The sequence below is a fragment of the Physeter macrocephalus genome, chromosome 20 (assembly GCF_002837175.3).
Source record: "Physeter macrocephalus isolate SW-GA chromosome 20, ASM283717v5, whole genome shotgun sequence".
NCBI lineage: Eukaryota > Metazoa > Chordata > Mammalia > Artiodactyla > Physeteridae > Physeter > Physeter macrocephalus.
Genome location: NC_041233.1, coordinates 50,349,286 through 50,374,808, shown reverse-complemented (window position 1 = coordinate 50,374,808; position 25,523 = coordinate 50,349,286). Strand labels below are relative to the sequence as shown.

The 25,523-nt window shown below is 40.4% G+C and overlaps 1 protein-coding gene across 7 annotated transcripts in view; it reads left to right on the top strand.

The window, feature by feature from the left end:
• CPEB3 (cytoplasmic polyadenylation element binding protein 3) overlaps positions 1-25,523 on the top strand; it is a 179,537-nt gene that overhangs the window by 150,632 nt on the left and 3,382 nt on the right. For 5 of the 7 annotated variants that reach the window (XM_028481099.2, XM_028481100.2, XM_028481101.2 and 2 more), the window contains exon 9: positions 5,157-5,338. In XM_028481099.2, coding sequence (XP_028336900.1) covers positions 5,157-5,338 — 182 coding nt within the window. Of the gene's footprint in view, positions 1-2,900; positions 3,139-5,156; positions 5,339-10,361; positions 11,036-25,523 lie in introns of those variants that run through there. The other 2 variants (XM_028481105.2, XM_055080856.1) reach the window with 2 other exon arrangements.

The window sequence follows — 25,523 nt, the reverse complement described above, 5'->3', positions numbered from 1 at the left end:
TAAGATTCCATATAGATGTGTTAGCATACGGTATTTGTTTTTCTCTTTCTGACTTATTTCACTCTGTATGACAGACTCTAGGTCCATCCACCTCACTACAAATAACTAAATTTCATTTCTTTTTATGGCTGAGTAATATTCCATTGTATATATGTGCCACATCTTCTTTATCCATTCATCTGTCAGTGGACACTTAGGTTGCTTCCAGGTCCTGACTATTGTAAATAGTGCTGCAGTGAACATTGTGGACACCTTCTTTTTTGTAGAAGCTTTTTCTTTCACCAAGTCCCAAGTTCAGAATGAGTTGTCTCAGATAAACTCCAGAATTGGCATACTGACTTGATTAACTGCATTGCCCTTAGGCGTAAGGATTTTATAATGTCTGTGTTTGTTTGCTCCTCCTCCGAAAAAGCAAATTCTCCCCACAGCCGATGTCAAAGTTTTCCATATCAGTGGCAGTTTGAGCAATATTAGCATAAAGCCAAAGTAAGACTGGGATGAATTGGTGCTTATGGAGCAGAAACCAGGCCAAGTAAATGTTAAGCAAAGATTTACGAGTAGAGGGGAAAACAACTGCTGGACAAAACTAAACATTTGAGCACTGCTCTTCGCCCAGCAGTGTGCTCAGAGCTCTCATGTATGTTTAATCCTCATGATAACCCTGTGAGGTTATAAGTGGTAGACTTTTCATTGTAGAGATAAGGGAGCAGAGTTCAAAGGGGGTGATTAGTCAAGACCACAACAAGTGAAAAAACCAAGGTTCAAACTCAGATCTCCAGACTTCAAGTTTGGGGCTCTTTGCACAGAAGGAAGCTGCTTTATCAAGCTGAGATCTGAGATGTTGTCTCAGTAACAGCAATAATAGTCAATCTGGTACCAGCTCGATTTAATCAAGTTAAAACTCTTATCCTTCTTACTTGGTTGGTTGTTCATATCATTTATTTGAAAATATTCTTAACTTCCCAACGTCTCATGCAGAGTGGAAGCTAATGAGCACATTTCTTCCACGAAAGATGTGTGATCTGCCCTCATGAACCAACTCAGCAATCGTCAACCCAGAAAGTCCACCTTCAAGTTGAATTTTCCTTTCTTTCAGAAGTCCAGACCTCTTGTCATCCTGAGGTGCCTTAGGCCTCTTTCCTGTCTGCTTTGTTATTTCCAAAGAGGAGAAATGTAGCTTCTAGATTCACAATTTAGAATTGTGGGTAGTAGTTCCCTCAGGAATCCTCATTCCTGCTCCACCCTGTTTGGCTCTCATAGTGTCTCAGACTTATACATTGCCGTAGGCTAGCTTTGAAATCTAATTAAATGACAGGAATAGGATCCTGGGGTGGGGCAGGATGGGGAGTCATCATGATTTTCTTTCTGTTGAACTGAAGTCCCTTTCAGATCTCTGTGAAGAATTAGCAAAACAAGGAACCACAGTTGGGGTTCAGATTCACCTTCAGGGCAGAGTCACCACAACCCAGAGGAATTCGGAAACGCTATACGCCACATACAACTGCAATATTCTTGTTTCCTTCTCCAGTCTGGGACATGGTGAAGCTCCTCACAAGAGCCAATGTGTGGGTTATACTCATAGTAGTGTACTGTTACCATGGAACAGTTGTTTATGAGATGATTTGAGTTGTCTTAAGAGCACAGAACATCTTATCCAAAGTACAGAAGGCCCTTGGATATAGCTACCAGAACTCCTAATTTCCCACCCCTATGGTGACCAAACAGACACCGTGAACACTGTCTGGATGGGAAGGAAAAAATAGAAGTGGTTTGGAGATTCCTGACTTCCTCATGGACTCTATGTCTGCTGTCACCTCCATCTGTCTGAATTTCAGCCTCTACCTGTATGTCCTGCTCCGGTAGCCTCATCTTCCTCAGGTTAAACGTTAAGAACATACTCTGGGGAGCTACGCTGTCCTTGTTCTCTACAGAGGATGGTTTAGAATGAGGATTCACTGTCATAGGTTTAGTAGGTGGTTTGACTACATTTTCCAGATAAGACACTTCCTTGATCCAAGGACTCACATTTCTTGAGCAGGATTGAGATCATAAGGTATAGATAGACCCACGAATGTTTTAGTTGACTTCTACCAGATCCTTACTCCTTCTTTTCTGTTTTTCTCTCTTCCTCCCAAGTAGTCAAAATGGTAGCCCTCTTCTTGGCTCAGCTTCCCCCAAATCAGAGGAAGGGAATTTATATGGGACTTTCCTACATTAACTGATAATACTCACTCTAAAGAACCCTTTAAAACCTAGTCTCTGAAAGTAGTGGTACATTATGACATCTGTAGGTGAATTTGTATCTTCCATATAAAAAATATTTTCGGGTTGGGAATTTGTAGGATTTGAGGAGAGCTTGCTCTGTGCTTGTTAGTTACCTATGTAGTGGATGAATTGTTAGTACTTTTTTTTAATGCTGTTTTTACCAACTGGTTACTTTTCTCGATAATTAAAAACTCTGTTTAGTACTTAAGTGACATACCTCTGGTGTTTGAGCCCAGCATGAGTTTAGCCTGCAAGAAGTATTCTTTTAGTGAAGACTTGCTGATTGAGTAAAGTACCAAATACAAACAGCAGTTGTTTGGTCATTATTTACTTTTCTTCAAGGGTCATCACAGTATTAGAACTTTTGTAGTTAAAATACAGATTAAGGTAGAGAGATGGGTAATCTTCATATTCTTCCCCCCCTGCCGAAAACTTTCTTTAGTCACCTTGGTTTCTTTCTTGTAGCTTCTCAACAAATTGCCCTTCACTTGAGTGAGACTTCATTGGCTCAAATGTCTGCAGAGTTTTGGGTGGCCAAGAAAATGACTGTATATAAGCTTTTAAGTGGAAATTATTTTTTTATATAGTTTTCATAAAGACACAAGTGAATGAAAGTTTCTTTTTCCTATCAAAAGTACGTAACTGCCAGCAGCATCAGCCATGACCTAATCTTTGGCACATGAAGATGATTTTCCAGCAGCCAGATTCACAAAGTGCTTGTGGAAGGTGCCATCTCTGGCATCTGAGGATCCCTAAGGTTCCTTTGGAGACCAAGATGCAGTAGAAGAACCTGTGGTTACAGTAACTCTTCTCTTCAGCTGGAGCTTCAAGCTCACAGCTGGTATGTATACCTTCTTTGTAAATTAGATATTTTCTTGAATCCTTCCTAAGGGTGGAAGACAAGTGTATTCAGTCCCCTGACAGCATTCTTTTCCTGGCCATTCACCAGGCTGAGGGAGTTTTCACTGTCTTATTCCATTCCAGAGGAAGCCAGGTCTTTGGAAAATTAGTGTTTAATTTCCAGGCGCTGAGGTTACATATTTTACCAAGCCCACTTGACCAATAAAGGAAATTCATTAATGACTGCAGTGAATTAATTCCACGTTCAGTTTCTTGTTCTCTGTAACTGGAATAATGTTAGCTATGTGAGGAAGTCCCCAAGCCATCAGAAGTTGTTGGGGTGAAGTATGAGGACCCACTGAACTCTGATATTTAGGGTACACACATGATTCTTATTGCATTGTTTGAATGAATGTGATTCCTGGATCCTGCCCCAAGACTGCAGTCAGGGTTCACTTGGGCTCTAACCAGCAATGTTGCCTTGGCCGATGTGACTCAGTAATTCTGATCATAATGGGATCATTGGGATAGCTTTCTGCTGTTCTGTCTTTAAAAGCACTTATTCTCTGGCTTAATTATTGCTAGTTTATTTTCTCACCTTCTGAAAATTACCTGTTGGTTGGAAGTCATTCTTCCAGTTAGAAACAGGCACTTAGAAAACAACTACCAGTATTAGGCAATCTGGTTTGGGGACAAATTTTGAAGAAGTTGAATAGAAAAACAGCCTTTCTGTCTGGCGATATAGCTTCCTTACTGCCTCAGCAGCTTCCTATTACAGGAACCAGTAGTACTTGGCTTTCCTTCTGTTTGTAGAAATCTTACACCGTTCAGCCCTTCAGCCCTTGTACCTGCTGCAGAGTTCTTCCCCTACCCCTCCAGGTTGTGCTGCTTTCCTTCTCCCCAGATACTGATTCCTGTGGAGCTCTACTGTCTGATGGTCTTTGCACACTGGTTGTGACCCAGGTCATCATCTGTCTTCCCTGTCTGCTCCTTTCCAAATGCCATGTGTAGGTGTTTGAGGGAAGTGGATTCTTGGGTCGTTCCCCAGGGGTAGGACTAAGTCTTTTGGACTTAAACCATGTGAGTGGCCTGAAAGGAATGGTCATACCTGGAGGAGGTGTCATCCAGTATCAAGTAAACAATTACCTTCAGGCAGTTTGGATCCAGGTAAGTAACTGCTATGTGTCTCTCCATGGTACCTTTTGATGAGGACAATTTTAGAATATCAGACCTTTGGAATGGTCCAATTTCCAAGTGCCTTCTGTACAGGTGTTTTGCAAATATACCAATATAAAGGTATACTTAGAAGAAATATGGTGAGGTGTGCAGACCAGACCTCTGCATTTATAGCAGGGTGTAGGATGGGTATGTTTTTACTGCCTTTGTAGCAGCTTAGTGTTTCCTGGCACATTGTAAGTGCTCAATAAATCATTGCTGCTGTGATCATTTTTAGTACTATTATTTAAGAATTCAGTGTGAGAAGTTAGTATGGAGAATTCTCAATTGGGATAGTATATACTCTTAAAATCTTTATTTTTTTTTAATTGTAGAGATTTACTTTAAGCCTGTAAACATATTGCCTCTAGTTAAAATGAATTAAATTCTTTTTTTTAAATTAAATTCTTTCTATAGCTTGATCTTAATATAGTAGTGTGACTTTAGTAATTGCTTTCAGTCCTAGAGGTCAGTAAGTAGAGCTGTTTCTTATTAACTTGTTAGGGTACCTGAAATGCTTTGCCTACCCAGGGCCCACTCCAGTGGACTAAGCAGTTAGAAATTAGAACAGGAGGATTGCTGATAGATCATTTCTTTTATACTGTTGCTGAAATTCTGATTATGTAAACTCTTAAATTTTTTTTCATTTTGTTTTCAAATATCCTATGAGGAGCTCCCCTGCTTGAGTTGTAAGACTGGTGTAGACACTCTTCATGAGACTAAACATGGGTTTTCCATTTCTTAATTACACTGCATGATCCTTACACAGTCCTTCCTTCTCCTGGGCAAGAGTACCTTTTAAACATTTATACCGAACAGTGTTTATTTTCTTGCAGTTGAACTGGCAATGATCATGGACCGTTTGTATGGCGGTGTCTGCTATGCTGGCATTGATACGGACCCAGAGCTGAAGTACCCCAAAGGTGCTGGCCGCGTGGCGTTCTCCAATCAGCAGAGTTACATTGCAGCCATCAGCGCTCGCTTTGTGCAGCTCCAACACAATGACATTGACAAACGGGTAAGCAATTGCTCAGGGTATAATTGCTATGGGAAAGAAATGAAATTTATTCTGTGGGCCCCTGGGGAGAAAATCACCTTGTGATCAAAGTGAGCAGCTCTGCCTTACATGACATTAGTCCATGAGTCCATCTAGGCTACCTGAAAAAGAGAGCGCCCTTTGTATTTAAGGCGTTAATGAACTTTCTGCCTCACCCATCCCCAGGGTGATGTTACACTTATGAAAATAACACTGCAGAATTTAGCAGAGCAAACCAGTGCTGTTCAAAATATGATGCCAACAGCACGTTAACGAAGATTGAGAGCTGGTAATCTGCTTGACCCACGTGGTACTCTTAAAACAAACAAACTTGAACTAACATTTAATGTTAATATTCAGGAGTATACATAAAATTTTGAAGTTCTGGTTTCTTTTAAAATTGCAAGAACATAGGGACTTCCCTGGCATTCCAGTGGTTAAGACTCTGTGCTTCCAGTGCAGGGAGCACGGGTTCAATTCCTGGTCGGGGAACTAAGATCCCACGTGCCACGCAGCATGGCCAAAAAAAATTGCAAGAGCATACGTGGTAGCAGTCATTGGAGCCAAATAGCTGCTGTCCCCTCCAGTGCCCTCTCCAACTCCCATAGTTCTCCTGTTCATACCAAATATGCATATCCATTACCTGCCTCTTTGCTCATTGGTGTTACCTACCTGACCAGTAGAGGCACTCAGATTTGCTAACTCTCATCTAAACAGGGGACAGTAGAGCTGTAGGGCATTGGTGTGCTCAGTTGGGTTTGGAGACAGACACAGGTTTAAATCCCTGAAATTCCAGCTCTGCTGCTATTTGGAAGCTTGGGGGGAATAGAAGGTGTTAGTAGCTAATCTGGGACCTGTATTGATAGATTAAAAGATCAAGTGGGAGAACATCAAGTCTTAAACACCTCCCTATGCAATTGTACAGTGGTTGTTAATGCTTCCAGCAAAGGCTGTTCTTGGGGCATACACTGGACTAGAATAAGTAAAGTAGTAAATATGTTGTATTACAAAGTTTCACCTATACTCTCTATGGTTGACGGACTAATTTTGCGTAGTAGACCTAGGTTTCTTAGGAGGTGAAAGTTTCAATTGGTGATGAATTTTTTTTATAGTCAACAAGATTACATTTTCTTTAAGACATAGATCAAATTACAAAAGCCAGTGCTTAAAATAAATAGTCTATTTGCTGCATCTACTGGGATCCTTAAAAGTAAGTAGTGGTGGTTTGTTTTTTAATTAAAATGAATGAAGTTTTACAGAATTTTGAAACACACTGAATCAGTGGAAACTCAGGGGTGATAAACATTCAGCTCCATTCCTAGTTTTCAAGTGCCCACAGCACCCCTTCTGTATCAGTAATTCCCCTACAGACTGTAAGCTCCACAGAGCTTACCCATTGCCTGATGTATAGATACAGTAGATGCTTGATAAACCTTTGTTGAATTGACAAATGGTGTTATGTGGAGTGTTCTCTTAAACTTCTGCTGCTGGTGGACTTGCTAGTGCCTATACATTTGTGAGTCTGAAGCCCCAGATTCCATTACGTTTAGACCGTTCTTGCCCCCATCGCTAGTGGTCCCAGGCAATAAACTTAACATGAAGAGCGCTCATGTTCTCATCTCTATCAAAGTAGCTTTCTTTGTTGCCCTCTGGAGCCAGAACTAATGAGACTTCTCAGGAGGTAGGTCCTAGAGGTGATAAAAGAAGGTTCCACTTGCTCATGCTTATAGCTTTCCTTTGCTCTCACCCTAACAGCCTCCTGGCCTACTCCTTAGTTAGAGGGAAGCACACTTACCCCAGGGATTACAGTAATCTTTGAACCCTTTAAGCATCATAGAAGATTCAGGCACTATTTGTTTTATTGCCTGCCTCTACTCTCACCCCTGCTATGCTCATGCCCTCAGCATTGATTCCCATAAGACTTTGACGCAGGTAAAAAAGAAAGAAGTGACTTTTCTTTTGTTAGCATAATCATAGGCCATGCTATAGAAATACATTTGGCACATCAAACTTCTCAAGACTCAGGAAAGCCATTGACTGTTTTCTGCTCATTGTATTTGGGTTAACCATACCCTCCATATCTTAGAGTAGTTCTTGATAAACGTTTAGGGTAACAGCCAGTTGTAATGGAAGGAGTATGGAGTTTGAAGCTAGAACAGATTCCACTACACTTAAACCTTTGCTGCACCAGTCACTGGTGACTCAAGCAAATTACTCAATGCCGGGAGCCTTGGGTCCTCATCTGCAACTCCCTCCTGGGGATGGTGTGAAGATTAAATGAGATTTGAAGATTGAACAGCCAGAGTCATATGGCAGTTAGTAGATGTTTAACTGGCACTTGCTGGTTAATAGTATTCATCTTGCTGGAAGTATACTTACACTGTTGTTAATATTACATAGCTTGAATTTTAGCGGTTGCTCTGCTGAAGATGCAGTGAAAAGATACACTGGTTAGTGAAAAGGGCACTGGCTAGAGTCACATGACCGGGTCTAGATCTGGTCCTGTTCCTGGTGGGCTGTGTGATTTTGAGCAGGTCACTTAAATTCTGAGTTTCAGTGTATAATGAGGGCAGTAGTAATAGCTTTGTGTATCTGACTAGATTGTTGAGAAGCCCAGAAGAGATACTGAGCAAGAAAGTAATATATACAGTGTGACGCACTGGACACATGTAGAGTGGGACTGTTGTGGGCAAAAGAATGCCGTCTCCATCCACGTGGTGTCAAAAGGGACCTATCAGTTCCTTCAGTGCCCTAGGATGAGAGTCATCTAAGTGGGAGAACTGGAAATCATTGAAAGTGATGGATTCCTTTCTCTCCCTGTCTCCCAGCTCCATCTTCATGCTCTTTGTTTGCCCTGACCAAGGTGCAGACCATTTTCTTTATTATAAGAGAAGGAAGTCAGCTTCCATCTTGAGTGGGGCTCCCTTTTCACTGGTCTTCTTTGAATATTACACTCCTTTCTCCCAAACTGTTACTCTATCCTCTTGTTTCCTTCTTGCTTTGAACATGGCGAGCAATACCTTATTTTGTTGTCTCTGGCATTCTGAGCCTCTGTTAACTGCACCTTTTGCTGAAGATGCTTTTTTAGGTTGATTCTACTTTTATATTTATGTGTCTTTCTTCTAAAGCTTAAGTTTGAGCTTTCCAGAGAGCTCCCATTATATATAAGCATATTAGTATTTCCTTAGGTAATGCCCTTTTTCTTTCTCAGGGGCTCTGTTCTTGATTGACCACGGAGAATTTCTGTTGTCGGGCACACCCTTCTTTCCTGAATAACCCTTCCAGGTTTTTAGCAATAGTCTCCTAGCTAAGGTTTTGAAGCTTTGAAAGTCAGTGGCAGGTGTCTGTCTACCTGTGCCCACAATCCCTTTTCCTTGCTATTGCACATTCCAAAATGCTATAGTCTTTTTCTCCTTCATTCTAATGTTAGCCTAAAGTTGCTTTTAAACCGAGGCCTTGACTATTTTGAATAGCTTCAACCTTTATTATCCTTCTGGTCAAAGGAATCTCTTTTGCTGTCTGTATCATTATAAATGCAGATTCAGTGGAATCAGCAGACTTAAAAAACAAAAACGAGTATAGATGGCATTTTACAGGCCACTTGCTTCGTGTTTGCAGCCCTTTCCTCTTTCACTGTTTGCCCCATATGGAGAGTGGGAGAGGGCCTCCTGCAGAGCAGCAATGTCTGGAATCATGGAAGTTCTAGCACTGTTTAAGGTGTATGTTCTCAGGCTGCACCTTTCCTAGGTAAACTGTGGGAGGTAAATGAAGAAGGATCTGATTGGTATATTTCATTAACCTCTTTTATATCCAACCACCTTTTTTCAAAAAAGACATCTCTTTTGAGAGTTTATATGTTTATGTATCGTTGTTGTGGTTGTTATTGCTGCTCTTTGGCTAAGCTTTTAGATGGAGTGATTTATGGGGAAATGCAACCTTTATAGATTTGATTTCTTCTCATCATCGTAGAGACTTTTGGCTTGCCTATGAATATAAAGTCTGCCAATATGCAACAGTTACAGAAACACTTTGGCACTTTTATCTTTGGCTTTGGCACTTTTATCTCTGCTGTCATCTCACTCATCCATGTCATCATCTTTAAAGAAGAGGTGATTTAAAAAATTTTTGTTTTGGTAACAACTTTATTGAGATATAATTCATATACCCTACAAATCAACAATTTAAAGTATTCAGTTCAGTTTTTAGTATATTTACATAGTTGTACAATCATCACCACAGTCAATTTTAGAACACAGGAAAAAGTATTTGAATGTGCATCCTTCAAGTCTGCAATAAAAGGATCAATTGAATAATGACCCCAGTGAGGACAGGGAGTTGGGGGATAGTGCATTTATCCTGTATAATTTTACTCCGTTCATTATAGGGAGGGGATCCTGCTTATTAACTTGTGCTCTTTGAAGTCACAGGAACAAGGCAGCCCAGGCTGTTGGGGCAAATTTCTGCCCCCTGCTCTGGCAGTAATTAGGGTCCCCCAAGAATATGTGACTTGTTGGAGTGGGCTGATAAATCTGCGCATCAACAAGCTTTTCCCCATAGTATGTGTAGCAATGGGAGGACTAGCAGAGGTGGAAGGGGCTTCTAATGGTAGTTCCTTACGGAGCTGCCATGATCTTGACTCTGCCACCTGTGCCCAGAGGTCTGAATGGGAGTGCTTGGCACTTGGCTGACACTCAGTAAGTGTGTAGAATAAACTAGGATGGTATATGGGAGAGCAAGGACTAGAAGCAACCCCAATTCAACTTTTTCCCAACTCCAATTCATTCTTTACGTTAAAAACTAAAGCGATCTTTTAAAATCATGATTTGAATCACATCTTTCCCTCCTTTAACCCTTTTGATTATGTTCTACTGCTCTTTGGTTAAAGGTCAAAGTTCTTAATTAACACTGCCTACATGACCCTTCGTGTACTACATACTACCTCTGCCTCAGCTCTCATTTCCTCATCTTGAGCCAATCACAACTGGCCTTTTTCTCTATTTTACAGGGTGATTATGGATCCTGTTTCTTCTGCCTGCCTAAAACTCACTTTTCCTTCAGGTCTCAGCTTAATTGTGAAAATTTTAGGAATCCTTTCTTCAGCGGAGCTTACATCTTCTTCATAGATCATTGTCATAATACCATCTATTATTCCTTTGTGGCATTAAATACCTCTGTGATGAAGCAATGCTTTAATGTCCACCTATGCTTCTAGACTCTGCAGTCGATGAGGGCAGTCAATGACTGTGTGTCTCTCGTGTTAGCTACTGTATACTCAATAATTGACACACAGTGGATTAAATATATTTAATTATATTTGAATGAATGAATGAGTTGTTGAATGAATGCTGATTGAGAGCTTCCAGATGGGAAGCCCTTTAGCATATCCAACTGTCCACCAGAGGGCACTCTGCACAGCTTTCTTTTTTTACTTAGTTAAGCATGCACTTGAGTAATAAAGAAGTTTAGGTTTTGCTGTTTAGCATATCAAAAAGTATTCTTTGGGCTTCCCTGGTGGTGCAGTGGTTGCGCGTCCGCCTGCCGATGCGGGGGGGCCGGGTTCGCGCCCCGGTCTGGGAGGATCCCACGTGCCGCGGAGCGGCTGCGCCCGTGAGCCATGGCCGCTGGGCCTGCGCGTCCGGAGCCTGTGCTCCGCAGCGGGAGGGGCCGCAGCGGAGGGAGGCCCGCATACCACAAAAAAAAAAAAGAGAATAATCCAGACTCTAAGTACATGAATATAAAAAAAAAGTATTCTTTGACACTTATAGTACATTAAAGCTAGACTTTAACTTGGGCATGACCTCATTCGACCCCCTTTATTTGCAACAGAGAAGAATCTAGGAGAGGCTTGGAGACTCTCAAGACACCTGTAATTGACATGAGAGCTGCCTCTGCTTATGGAACTCCCTTCCCGAACGTTGCTGCTCATCCAGGGTCTAATGTTTCTTTAAACCCACTTCTTCTATGAAGTCATTTTTCCACAGACCTGGGTAGGAACCCCTGAGTTGTATTATAGGTCCTTTAGTTAGTTTTATACGTGTTTCCATATTTCATGTAACGTTTCAGGTGAACATATACTGCACAGAGGAGGGCACATCTGGAGTTTGTTATCAGAATTTGTCAGTATGTCTATAGGTCATTTTGAATATTAACAAAATGAATTTGAAATTTTTTTTGCAATTGTTTTGCTTTTGATTTTAATTTTTATGTTGTCTTCATGTAAACCCTTTTTTAAGTCAGTGTGAGCCAATGCAACTCCACCGGATTATAACGTTTAGTGAAACTGTCATTTTTGCTGTCATAATGACCCTTGTTATTGAACATTATTATAAATGAGACAAATACAATTCATGCCTCAGTTTTTACTTCAAAAGAGAAGTTATTAACATTTTGAAATAAATCCTTTAAGGCTTACATTTATGCATATTTTATGGCTAATATTCAACAGTTCCTGGTCAACTGGTTATTCATCCCTATGATGACAATATCGAAGTTGTATGATACCCAGCACAGGGTTCTCAGCATTTCTTCTGCCTTGGCATACACTCTCATGGGTAACAGAGGCTCCCTAGAACACTAATGCGGGGGGGTGTTTATGTATCTAAGGGTCCCACACCCACTCCTGCCATCATCATCCACAGAACCATGGCTGTAGTAAAAAAAAAAAAAAAAAGTGTCCTGGCTTAGGAATTGAGAGATCTGAGTTTATACCCCTAGCTCTTCTCCCAGCCATGATGTGACCTTGGGCAAGTTACTTAACCTTTTGAGGCTTGATTTTATTTTCCCAGAGTGATAAGAACAGTAGCCTAACAATCTTAAGGTTTATTACACAGATAAACAATGAAGGTGAAGAAGTGCTCTGGAAAGTTATTAGGCTGTACAGATGTTGATTTGTATCAGTGCTGAACTTGGCCTATTTAAACTGTGCTGTTGGTTCCTAACCATATGTCCAAGGCTTATAGTTGATTCGCTCTTTTGTTTTTTTTTGTCTTTTAAAGTGCCTACTCAGTTTCACTCAGAATCTTTAATATAAGGATAATGAGATAGTTGAAGTTGACACTAAAAAAAATAAAACGAAAAAAGAAAATTTAACATAAGTGCCAATCTATCAACATGCAAGTTGGACGTTAGTCAAGACATGTATGTAGAGACTCAAGTTTCCTTTAAAGGTGTAAACACCTGGATGTATTTTCTATTTAAAGGATTGAAGGTGTTTCTCTCTTTAGTCTAAAAAGAGGTGTTTTTACCAGTATCTTCTCTGATAATGAAAAGATTTTGAACCTGAAATTGAGTAAAAGGTTAGGATTAAATTTTACTTATATTCTTTTGAACAGTGTTTCTGTGAAAAACTGGAACAGTTTAAAGTATTTAAGTACAATAAGGGCAAAAGAGGGCACCTGTACTCATTCTGTCTGTTTTAATGGTATTTTTAGAAGTGATGCCAAATGAACACTTAAGATGTGAAAGCTCTGCCAAATCCAGTTTTCTTTATAACTCGTGTAGGTCACTTACATATGAAAGATTTTTGTAGTGTGAAAAATGAGATCATTAGAAAATGGGTAATCTTTTTACATGGTCATTTTTCTGCTCTTTTGTCTACTCTCCATGGTCCTGAGAAAATTTGTAAGGGTAGAATCAGTTGAGTCTCCCTTAACCTAAAAAAAAAATATGATTTGATTTATGTGAACTATTTCTTTATAAAAATCTCAGGGATCCCTCCCACAGCTATTGTTTAGCACAGCTAATGTTCTAGTACAAAGGATACTAGATTAGAATCAGCCAATCTTGGGTTTAGTCTTGACTATACCTACTAGTTGTGTAGCTTGAAGGAAGGACATGTGTGTATGTGTCTTAAAGTGGTTTTGAAAACTATAAAGTATTCTGTCAATACACAGTGACACTGACAACACATTAATTTACATGAAATCATAAATGACTAATATTTGAGCTCTTCTGGAAGATGTTTATTAGACAGTCTAATTGGAATTTCACATTATAAAAGGAGTTAAAAGGAGTTCAATATTTCAGGCAAGATAGGGGTAATGTTGGTTGGTTATTTGGGTTTTTGAAACAGGAGGAGGAACTCTCAGTAGGCAGGTCTGCCCTGCCCAGGAATCTGTCTCTAAAATTAGTTCCCCAAATCATCATTTCTTACATTGTTCTCCATGAAACATGAATCCCTTGGGATTTTAATATTTATTTTATAAAAAAAAATCTTTTTCTGAGTCAAATGAGTTTAGAAATGCTTTCTTGAAGAAAGTTAAATAGGCTAGTTTATTCTAGGACTTCTTGGAAGCTTTTATATACTAATCTCGTTGTGAACATCCAAGAAGGAAACAATATGCAATTTTTCACAAATTTTTTGATCATGGAACTCTTCTAAAATGTACCATCTCTTGGGAATAGTGTTCCAGGGAACCCAGTTGAGTAATTAGTGTTTTCAGCTTCTTTTCTTCTTTCATGCTCAAAATCAAAAGTTTAGGAAGCAGTTGATGGTTTTTCCCTTCCTCGGTCCTTTTTCCAAGTTTGTCCCACCCACCATATAGTCTCTCTTTTTTTTGTTTTCTTATTGTGGTGAAAAAAACACACGAGATCTACCCTCTTAACAAATTAAGTGTACAGTACAGTATTGTTAACCATAAGCCCAATGTTATACTGCAGATCGCTAGAACTTTTTCACCTTGCGTAATTGAAACTTTATACCCTTTGAACAACAACTTCCCACTTCCCGCTGCCCCCAACCCCTGGCAATCACCATTCTACTTTCTGCTTTCTATGAGTTTGACTACTTTAGATTCCTCATATGGAATCATGTGGTGTTTGTCCTCTTGTGGCTTATTTCATTTGGCATAATGTCCTTAAAGTTCATCCATGTTGTCACATGTGACAGGATTTCCTTCCTTATTACTTCTGGATAATATACTGTTTTATGTATATACTACATTTTCTTTGTCCATTCATCTGTCAGTGGGCATTTAAGTTGCTCCCACACCTTGGTTATTGTGAATAATGCTACAGTGAGCATAATAGTGCAGATATCTCTTCAAGATCCTGCTTTCAGTTCTTTTGACTACCCAGAAGTGGAACTGCTGGACATGTGTCTTCTATCTACAAAGGGTTGGGGTGGGGTAGCTGCATATTCAGAATGCTGGGAAGGGCACTGAAAGCGTGGTTGCTATTCTCTTTAGTATTTGTAGTCCTTCATCTCTTGATTTCTTGAGATTATCTATTGTATCTTTCTAACACATCAGTCTCTATATAAGAAGGGAAAATAATTTTGAAATCAATATACCATTGGGAAATAATGTTCCCTTGACTCTATTTTAGCTTAGCGTAGAAGACCTGAGAGTCTGACTTCGTTAGCTAATTTGGAGCTTTCTGATACTTTTATTTGAGGAACATTGTGATAGTTAAGCCATAGCACATTGTATTTACTTTGAATAGCACATTTTAGAATAATCCATTTTTTATTTAGTGAGATGGTATCCACTGCACCTTTCTTTGCAAGCACTTCAAGTACTTCACACATTTAATCTTTTTTTCTCTCTTCACTAAAAACATGTTGGGCCTGAATTTTAGCTAAAGATTATCAAAGGCTTTATATTTTTAGCCTGCATGAAGATTAATATGAACTAGTAACCATACTAACAGAAGTACAGATAATAATACTACTCTTTGTCCCTGGCCACAGCTAGAATATATGAGATGACTCAATAGCAAAAGAAGTGAGGGTTCTGACGACCTGTTCCCAGACTATTTCTGCTCCTAGCCTTAGTCTGGGACTCCCACAACCCAGCCTTTAACTTGCTGCTGTTACTGGCCCTGACCTTGATCTGGCTTGAAAGTTTCCCAGCTGTAGCTATAGCTATGTTTGGTTTGACCCTTTGAGAGGAAGCAACACCCAGAAGTGAGTTCAAATATTTTCTGAATACCACATGGGCTTATTTTGAAGCCCTGGGAGTCTCAGAGCCTTTGACTAGAAATAGCTTTTTAAATAGAGTTTGGGTCATCTTAAGAAAGAGAGAAAAATATTCCTCTTCTCTGAAAGTCATGGGACCTTTTTGTCTTGTCTCTCCTTCCTGGTCTTGACCCCTCATCTCTTCTGTCCTTCGCTCTCTTTTTATGTCTTCTCCTGTGGAATTGTGATAATTTTTAATATGAAAACTCTTTAGAGTGATTAAGTGTTCTTCTTTCCTTCTCATATTTGAGTTTAGATGCTGTTTATGAGATTATTAATGGGAAAAAGACAACCACAGTTTTTTAAAGTAGTTATCTTAGTAGGATATTCAAGTTCTTTGACCCCAGAAGGCAGGGGTATCAGTCAGTTAGCAATTTCTTGGTGAGTGCTTATTTTTACTTGGAAGAGCTGGTCCAAACCTCTAATATAGTAGAGGAAACTGTGGCCTGCAAGGTTATGATGTAGCCGGTTAAATGGATAGAGCCAGAGGGCTCTGCACGTCTGCATCCTGGGGGGTTGGGGAGTGGTGATGCCATGGCAGTCATGCATTTAATAGATTTTAAATGACTTTCTTACCCGTTGTTCTCTATATTATATACTCTTCTACTACTAGAAATTGATTTGGGGCTGATTTATATCCTCACCTCCAGCCTACTCCCAAGCAGCATGGAAGGAAACGAGATTAGAGAGTGAATGTATGGAGTATGCAGGATTCTGTCAGCTGGACCTTCTTCGTTTCATGAAAAAGTAATCTTAAGACCAAACAGAGCACTCACAGATCTCTCTGTGTTCTATAGACATACAGCAAAGTTGTCAACATTAGCACACATAAGTATGTTTCCTTGTGGGAAAGGCATAAGGGTGATTTTAAAACCTTTCTTCCCCTAGCACTTGAAAATATGAAAAATGGTCAGTCCCATCCTTTGAAAGGTAAAAAGAAAATAAAATTCAACCATTTTTGCTGTGTTTATTTTAGTCTACCCCAGATTTCTTCTAAAATTAATAACTGCAAATTTGCTATAACTGGAAGGTTGTGGATAACTTTGTTGCTAAGGAAAAGCTATTTTCACGTTGCTGCTTTAATTTCCTAGGCATCTGTCATCTGCTTTCTAAACAGCAGGGTTCCAGCTCATAGTTGAAAAACTAAAAATTTATGTTTAAACATTCTTAGTATTGCCTGCCGGTGGAGGACTTGCTTTAGCAACTGTAAAGACACCGTGTTTAGTGGGAATGGTAATGAGGTTACTGTGGATTTTAGGCCTGGATAGATGTACTCTGTGACACATGCCAAGAAGATTAGGAATACGTTATGTTTAAAGCTTTGAGTACACCAAACAAAATGGTCTCTCCAGGAAGCACGTTGCTCCAGATGATAAGAAATGGCCTACCTGACTTCTGGGCAGGCCTTTCCAGACAGTTTTCCCTGTTAAATTATACCTCTTCACTTGGCCTCTTTCTCCAGTTTATCTACTCTGACTCCATTATCTGAAATCATTGCTGCTACTCATCTTCCAGCCACCTGTAGACATGCCTTACCTGCCTTGGGATGGCTGGGTATCTGACAGACTTAATTTGTTTTTTTTTCCTGTCACCAAAGGGCAGACTGCAGCAGGGGCCAGCTGTTCTTAATATGACCTTTAGCACATAATTCAAGCTGAGCCTGACCTTGGCTAATGCCTCCTTTCTCATTTCTACAACCTTTCGGGTCCAAGGAGAGAGAACTCTGGACCTGTGAATAGTTTATGGTCTCCCTAGGTATCACCTCTCTGCCACCAAGAGCTGTTAGTCATTGCTTTATTTACTTTAGGAGGTCATTATGTTGACCAATATCAAAATGACTGCCAAGCAAAATATTTTCCCTAGCTTGTTAGAAACACAGCAATGTCAACATTGAGATCAGTTTGTCAAAGTATGGCTTTTTTTTCGCCTATATCATTCTACATATATTATTCCCTTTTTCCATCTTTTTATAGCCACTTATCCAGCATTCCCCATCAGTCTTCCTTATCCTTAATAGTTATCCCTCATCAATAAGTTACACATGTTCTCAGCATCCTTGGGCATGGTCACCTCCATTAGGTGTGTAGTATGAATTCAAGCGTTTCTCTCTGTAGGAAGTTCTCATCTCCTGGTCCTATAAATCTCTTTGAACCAGAACGTCAGCTTGGTGATTTGATTGGCTCTGTGAAGGGCTGTAGTATTTGAACTTTAATGGTCATGTAGATCACTAATGTGATCCCAGTAGGTTGGTGTCTCCAAAGTGCTGTAGCTTAATGATACTCCAGGTGTTTTAGGTGGTTAACAGAGAAGCCTCTTTTTATTTTAAATTTTATTTTTATTTTATTTGGGGGTATAGTTGATTTACAATGTTAGTTTCAGGTGTACAGCAAAGTGATTCAGTTATACATATATCTATTTTTCTGTTTTTATTTTAATAATTATGTGTATGTGTATTGGGAAAAATAGAATTAATCTGGATAGTCAGGTAAAACATCAAGTAATAGTACAGATGGCATTAGGATATGGCAAAAACTAGAAATGGTTGGGAATGCCTTTAAGAAACTCTCAAATAGACCATAAATTATTTTAGGGAAGAACTATGTCTTGTTCTCCATTGTATTTCAGTTTTTAATACGGTGGCATATAAGGAATAGGCACTCCATAAATATTCATCAAATGAATGAATCCATTTGAGCCAAAATAATCACCCTTCTTTAGCATAAGGACCACCTAACTACCAGTGTCCTTCATGCAGCTACTTCTCTTTGTTGATATAAATTGTCAGAGGTACTGCTTGACTGTTGCCCTTTGAGAGGCTGTGGTTGCCACTTTGCACATGTGTTTGCGGATCATTTTGACTCTTGGTGTATGTCCTACCTTTTGGGCAAGGCTGTACTCTTTGGATCAGTCCTTGCACACAGGTGCTGACAGCAGCTTTGCAATAATAGCACCACTCGCCTATCTGGAAGGGAGCCCTCTGGAAGGTGTCGAGAAAGGCCTCTGAGAGCACAGTGGCAGTCCAGAAGCCACATCCTTTACTTTTTTGTCTCTATTCAGAGTCTTAGTTAATGTGTGAGATTTAGCAAATGTGATTATCTAGCTTTTAATCCAATTAAAATGATTGGAAGTTGAAAAATTATAAAGGGTCTTTGAAAGGTATTAATAGAAGTGGTAGCAGATAGACACATTTTGAAGGAGGTGACAGAAAAAGTGAAAACTGTCCACTGCATTGTCCTACTTGCACTACTATAAAGGATGCTGGTAGTACCCTTTGCTTAAGAGGGGGAAGAATAAATAGTACATTTTAGGAAGATTTCTATCAAGAAACATCAAAATTCAAGATGTTTAGCACCAAAAAGAAAAAATGTCTGCTCCATGGAAAAGTAACTTATGAGAAATCCATTATTCCTTAAGGAAGCTGATAGAATGAGGCATCAGTATATGCCTAGGTCTGGTGCCTCTGGCATGATAGGGCTTCATGGTAGATCTTCTGAAGTACTGTGTTGACTAGATCCCTCAAAACCCTTCATGCGGTAAGGAACATTGGTGCCAAGCTCAGCTGGAAGCCTGAATACACGGAAGATGCAGTTTATTCATATTGCATTTTCAGATATCAGCATGAATGTATTACTTGACCTTACATTCATTTGTTCAGTGCTCTTCAGTTTGCAGTAGGTGCTTGTATCCATCACTCCACTAGATCTTAATATCCCCATGTTGTAGAAATCCTTTCAAAACAAACACTAATTCAGTCTTTTTCATGACTGCATGATACTCCACAGGGTAGATGTACCACATTTTATTTAACCATTTCCCTATGAAATGGAGCAGGACCATGTGGGGCCCTCCTGGGTATAAAAGCCCCTCTGTGTCCCCCGTTTCTTGTTTGTAGAAAAAGGCGTTAGTCTCCTAGGCCTTCCCTGAGTTCCAAAGAGCAGACTCAAGCAGCTACTAATTAGGGGAGTGAAGAAATGCAGAAACAAAGGAAAAATAGTCAAGAAACAACAGTTCAGTGATAAAACAGAGTCCTAGTTCCTCCTCAAGGGAAATACATAACAATCCGACACATATCTTTGAGTTGTTCTGCAGGAACTAAGACCCCACCCCCACCCCCACCCCCAGTGGAGGATGGCGACTACATGCTGACGACAAACTCACAGACCCCAGACTGGTTGGAACCAGAAGGTTGATGATTAAGATTCCTGAAACACCACCCTGTTACCTCACCACCAACCAAACAGAAGAAAGTCATGCCGCCTGCAACCCTCACCTCAAATGTTGCCTTTCAGAGCCCTTCCCTGAAAGCCATCAGGGAGTTTGGGTCTTTGAGCATGAGCCTCCTGTTCTCCTTGCTTGACCCTGTAATAAAAGCTGTATTTTCCTTCACAACAACTTTGTATCAGTGAATCGGCTTTGCTTTGTGATAGGCAAGCGGACCCAAGTTTGGTTCCATAAAACTAAAATTTCTGAACTCTGAAGATAAAGAGAAAATGTTACATGCTTCCACATGAAAAGAGCTAGTTACTATCTCCTACAGAGGAGAAAAAAGAAAGAAATTGGCATCAGAGTTTTCATCTGCAGCACTGGAAGCTAGAACACCAAGGAATACTATTGATAGTCTGAGAGAAAAAGATGTGATCCCCAAATCCTGTATTTAGTCAAGATATTATTTCTCTGTCAAGAAGACTTGGAAGAACACTAGTAGCTTTATGCTATTCTAGAAATAAAAATGGAGAAAATAATCACAGTTGTAACAAAAATTATAAATTACTTGCAGTGAACCAAACCATAAAGATAGGATCTACATAAAGAAAGATTTAAACATAAAAAAATAATGATAATTCTTTAAAAAATAAATCAAAGCAACTAGGCCTGTATGAAAAAATTAAGGGCCAGGTTGGCCTTCTTCATAAGGATTAGAAACTTAGAAGCTTCAGAAAGAAATAAATATATTAGACTATGTAAAAATAAAATACATTTAAATGGCAAAGATGCCCTGAGAAAAATCAATAGGCAAATGATGGATTTGGAAAACAATTGCAGATTATTATTTATGCCATACAAAGAACGCTTAAAAATTTGCAAGAAAAAGACATACAACACAGTGGGAAAATTAGTAGAAGATAATTCACATAAGAATTCACAGGCAATGCACCTAAAAAGATGTTCACATTTATTCATAGTCAGGAAAATGAAAACGTCACTTTATTCTCATCAGACTGGAGAGCATTTAAAAGAGGTGATAATTACTTATTATGTGCTGATAGAGATGTGAATTGCTACATTTTAAAAAAGGAAACTAGCAAAGTCTTAAAATTAAAAATACCTATACTCTTTGACCCAATAATCCTACTGTTGGTTGTTTTTAATGCTATAATCCCAATGCTTAGAAATAAAACCACAGATGTGAGGACACATGAAAGGCATATTTATTGCAGAATTGTCAATAGTGGCAAAAAACTAAAAAACAAAGTAAATGTACATGTATGGGTGCTACCCAGCCGAACTTGGGTCCCCTCACCCGTCGCGAAGCAAAGCCAATTCACTGACACCAGGTTGTGTTGAGGCATTTATTGCAGGGCCAAGAAAGGAGAATGGGCAGCTCATGCTCAGAAGACCCAAACTCCCTGATGGCTTTTCAGGGAAGGGCTTTGAAAGGCAACATTTGAGGTGAGGGTTGCAGGGGGCATGACTTTCTTCTGTTTGGTTGGTGGTGAGGTAACAGGGTGGTGTTTCAGGAATCTTAATCATCAACCTTCTGATTCCAACCAGTCAGGGGTCTGTGTGCTTACGGTCAGCATGTAGTCACCATCCTCCACCTGGGTGAGGGTCTTAGTTCCTACAGAACAACTCAAAGATATGTGTCGGATTGTTATGTATTTCCCTTGAGGAGGAACTAGGACTCTGTTTTATCACTGAACTGTTGTTTCTTGACTATTTTTCCTTTGTTTCTGCATTTCTTCACTCCCCTAATTAGTAACTGCTTGAGTCTGCTCTTTGGAACTTAGGAAAGGCCCAGGACACTAAAGCCTTTTTCTACAAACAAGAAACGGTGAGGGTTGTATCCAGGAGGGCCCCACACCATCCTGCTCCGTTTCAATCCCCTCCCCTTTTTAAAATTTATTTATTTATTTTTAATAAATTTATTTATTTTTGTCTGCATTGGGTCTTCGTTGCTGGCTGTGGGCTTTCTCTAATTGTGGTGAGCGGGGGCTACTCTTTGTTGTGGTGCGCGAGCTTCTCATTGTGTTGGCTTCTCTTGTTGCGGAGCACCGGCTCTAGGTATGTGGGCTTCAGTAGTTGTGGCACGTGGGCTCGGTAGTTGTGGCTCGTGGACTTAGTTGCTCCACAGCATGTGGGATGTTCCCAGACAAGGGATCAAACCCACGTCCCCTGCGTTGGCAGGCGGATTCTTAACCACTGTGCCACCAGGGAAGTCCCTGTTCACTTTAAAATGGTTAATTTTTTATGACTTTAACCTCAATTTAAAAAATTAATTTAAGCTCTTAAAAAAAAACTGAGGGACAAAATCCCCGACATAACCACAATGCCACTTTTACACCTAAACAAAAGTAACATTAAAAAAAATATATATATATATATATATTACTGGAAAGTGCCCTTTGTGCTAGGCTTGAATCTCCTTAAGTACTCTTTTCACATGTGTATATATTACAAAGGACTATTGTCTTTCTCCTCTGGCAGCTTTCTTTTGCTGAATGTAAAAGACCAATCCTCTCTCTCACTGCTGGATCCCATTTTCTGGGCTTTTTGGGACTCAGATCTGGTTGCTGGAGCACCCTGAGTGTAGGCGTCTACATGGTGGTAGAAGCAAAGCAGTCCTCAGCTCATGGACCGAAGGTGGAAAAGCTGGCTGCTCCTAGTTCCCCACACACCCTGCCTCTACCAGTAGTCCTCCCACCTCAGGGCAGAGGGGACTTAGTCCACCACTTCGCTCCTTCTTGGCCTTCAAGTACAGGGAGTTTAGGCCAGGTTATATACACTTTCATGAGCCTACAGCTCCCTTCACGCAGGAGCCCACAATCTCTGCAGATCACATTCTTCCCCAGATCTACTCTGTCCTCAAGTTGCTTGAAGATAAGGAGAGACGCTGACCAAGGCAGAACTATAGATAGGAAATGCCAGAGGAGCAAAGTGGAGTATTAAGTTCAAAGGAGGAAGGAATAGTTCCCTGTGGGACTGAAAGGCTGGGCCTATAGTTAATTTTTGACAAGGTTGGTGAGACCATTCAGTGGGTAAAGAATAGTCTCTTCAACAAATGGTCCTGGGGCAACTGGATATCCACATGCTAAAGAATGAAGTTGGACCCCTGTTTCACATTATATATAAAATTAACTCGAAATCAGTTAACCTAACTATAGGAGTTAAAACCATAAAATTCTTAGAAGAAAACATAGGGGCAAGTCTTTTTCTTTTTTTTAAAAAATAAATTTATTTATTTTATTTATGTTTGGCTGCGTTGGGTCTTCATTGCTGCACATGGGCTTTCTCTAGTTGTGGCTAGTGGGGGCTACTCTTCGTTGCGGTGTGTGTGCTTCTCATTGCGGTGGCTTCTCTTTTTGTGGAGCATAAGCCCTAGAGCGCGTGGGCTTCAGTAGTTGTGGCGCGCGGGCTCAGTAGTTGTGGTGCACGGGCTTAGTTGTTCCGCGGCACGTGGGATCTTCCCGGGCTTAGTTGTTCCGCGGCATGTGAGATCTTCCCGGACCAGGGCTTGAACCCGTGTCCCCTGCATTGGCAGGCGGATTCTTAACCACTGCACCACCAGGGAAGCCCAGGGAGCAAATCTTCTTGACCTTGAATTTGGCAGTGGATTCTTAGCTATGACATCAAAAGGAAGAACAGCAAAAGAAAAAAATAGATAAATTGGACTTGCTCAAAATTAAAAACTTTTGTGCATCAAAGAACATTTTCAAGAAAGTGAAACACAACCTACAAAATAAGAGAAAATATTTGCAAATCATATATCTGATAAAAGTCTAGTATCTAGCATACATAGAGAAGTCTTACAACTCAACAACAGAAAACAATCCAATTTTTAAAATGGGCAAAGGGCTTGAATAGACCTTTCTCCAAAGAAGGTATACAAATGCCAGCAAGTATATGAAAAGATGCTCAATGTCGTCAGTAGGGAATTGCAAATCAGAACCACAATGAGACATCTCTTCATACCTATTGGGATGACTATAATCACAGAAATGGAGAACAAGTGTTGGTGAGTACATGGAAAAATTGAAACCCTTTTACATTGCTAGTGGGAATGCAAAATGGTACAGCCGCTGTGGAAAACAATTTGGCAGTTCCTCAAAAAGTTAATTATAGAATTGTCATGTGCCCCAGCAATTCTACTCCTAGGTATGTACTGAAAAGAACTGAAAACAAATATTCAAACAAACGTATGTACATACATGTTCATAGCTGCACCATTCACAGTAGCCAAAAGGTAGAAATAATCCAAATGTCCATTAATGAATGAATACATAAACAAAATACCATATATATATACATGCATATACATACACAAACAATGGAATATTACTCAGTCATACAAAGGAAGCAAATATTGCTATATGCTGCATGGATGAACCCCAAAACATTATGATAAGTGAAAGAAGCCAGACACAAAAGGTCACAATTATGTGATTACATTTATATAAAATATCCAGAATAGGTAAATCCATAGAGACAGAAAGCAGATAGGTTGTTGCCAGGGGCTGGGGAGGGAGAGAAGGTAGGGAAAACTGCTTAGTGGCTACAGGGTTTCCTTTTGGGGTGAAGAAAATGTTTCGGAACTAAATAGAGGTAGTGGTTGTACAACATTGTGAATATATTCAACGCCACTGAATTGTTCACTTTAAGATTGTTAATTTTATGCTAAGAAGGAAAGAGAAAAGAAAGACTGGGCCTTACTGGGTACAGGAAATTGTTGGGTGGGCTGAGCATGTAAGGTGGGAAGAAAGTGCAGGTAAGTTAGAGACCAGGTTGAGTGTGAGTTGGGGACTAGATGGGAGGGAGATTGGGGCAACTCCTGAAAGCGCTGGCTTACATTTGAGTCGCAGGGGACAGGGAGTAAATACCCCGTTATACTGAGGCAGCTGGGCTTACTCCTGAAGATAGGGGAGAGCCTGAAGGGCTTTTGACCAGGCAAGAAACATCGAGAAGGCAGATGATTGAAACATCTACCTGGACGTAGGAGAATTGACCCAGGGAATGCCTGGAGCTTGGTGGCCAGTGCAGAGGCCATCAGTATTGGACAGGTGTGGATGCACGTTGTGGTGGCCTGGACTAGAGAGGAAGCAGGGGGAGTGGTAACTACACTTAATGAGGGCATCTGATGTGCCAGGCACTGTTCTGTGTGCTTTATGTGATTTAACTCATTTGCTCCTCATAGGAACCCTATAAAGTACGAACTGTTCTTTTCCCCCAGGGTGCAGATGAGGAAACAGAGGCTCAGAGTACCTGAGAAATTTGCCTAAGGCTGTACAGCTAGTAATGTGGCTGGAATTTGACCCTAGGCAGATGACCCGAGAGCCACTACAGTTTTAATTATGATGCAGAGATGAATGTGAGATTTTTTTTTTTTTTTTTTTTTTTTTTTTTTGAAGCTCACTCTCTAACCTGTTAGGTTGAGGAGGGAAAAATGGGAAGGGAACTAGACCCAGAGCAAAGACATTTTCCTCCTTGGGTTAACCAAGGGCTGGGACAGGTCATCTCCAGTGGGTCTTCCAAGCAGAGACAGAACTCCAGAGGAGGCCGGCGAAGGGGCCTTCAGGAGGGAAGGTCCAGGAATGCCAGAGCCCAATCCCAGGCGTTCCCTATGTCCCTGCTCACCCCATGCTGTCCCCCATCAGCCCCTCGGTACCCTGCCCCGTGCCCTGCTGGAACCTCCTGGCTGCGTCCAGAGGCAGCCCAAACTGTCAGGCAGTTGGCTCATGTCAAAAAAAACCTGGGTCCCCGTCTCCATAGCCCCCGCGGCCACAGTGCTTGCTTTTCCCCAGAACAGCTCTAGAGGTCGGCGTGGGAAGGAGCCTGATCACAGAGACTTGCCACCTTCCTGCTAATTTCTAACATTTGGGATGAAAACATTAATGATAGTCCGTTTCTGAGGTTCTAGGAAGAGGACATGGGGGAAAACTGTGTTAACTTTTGGTCTTCCTTGCTTCTGGTTTTCCTCTAACATAGCCTGCAGGGCTG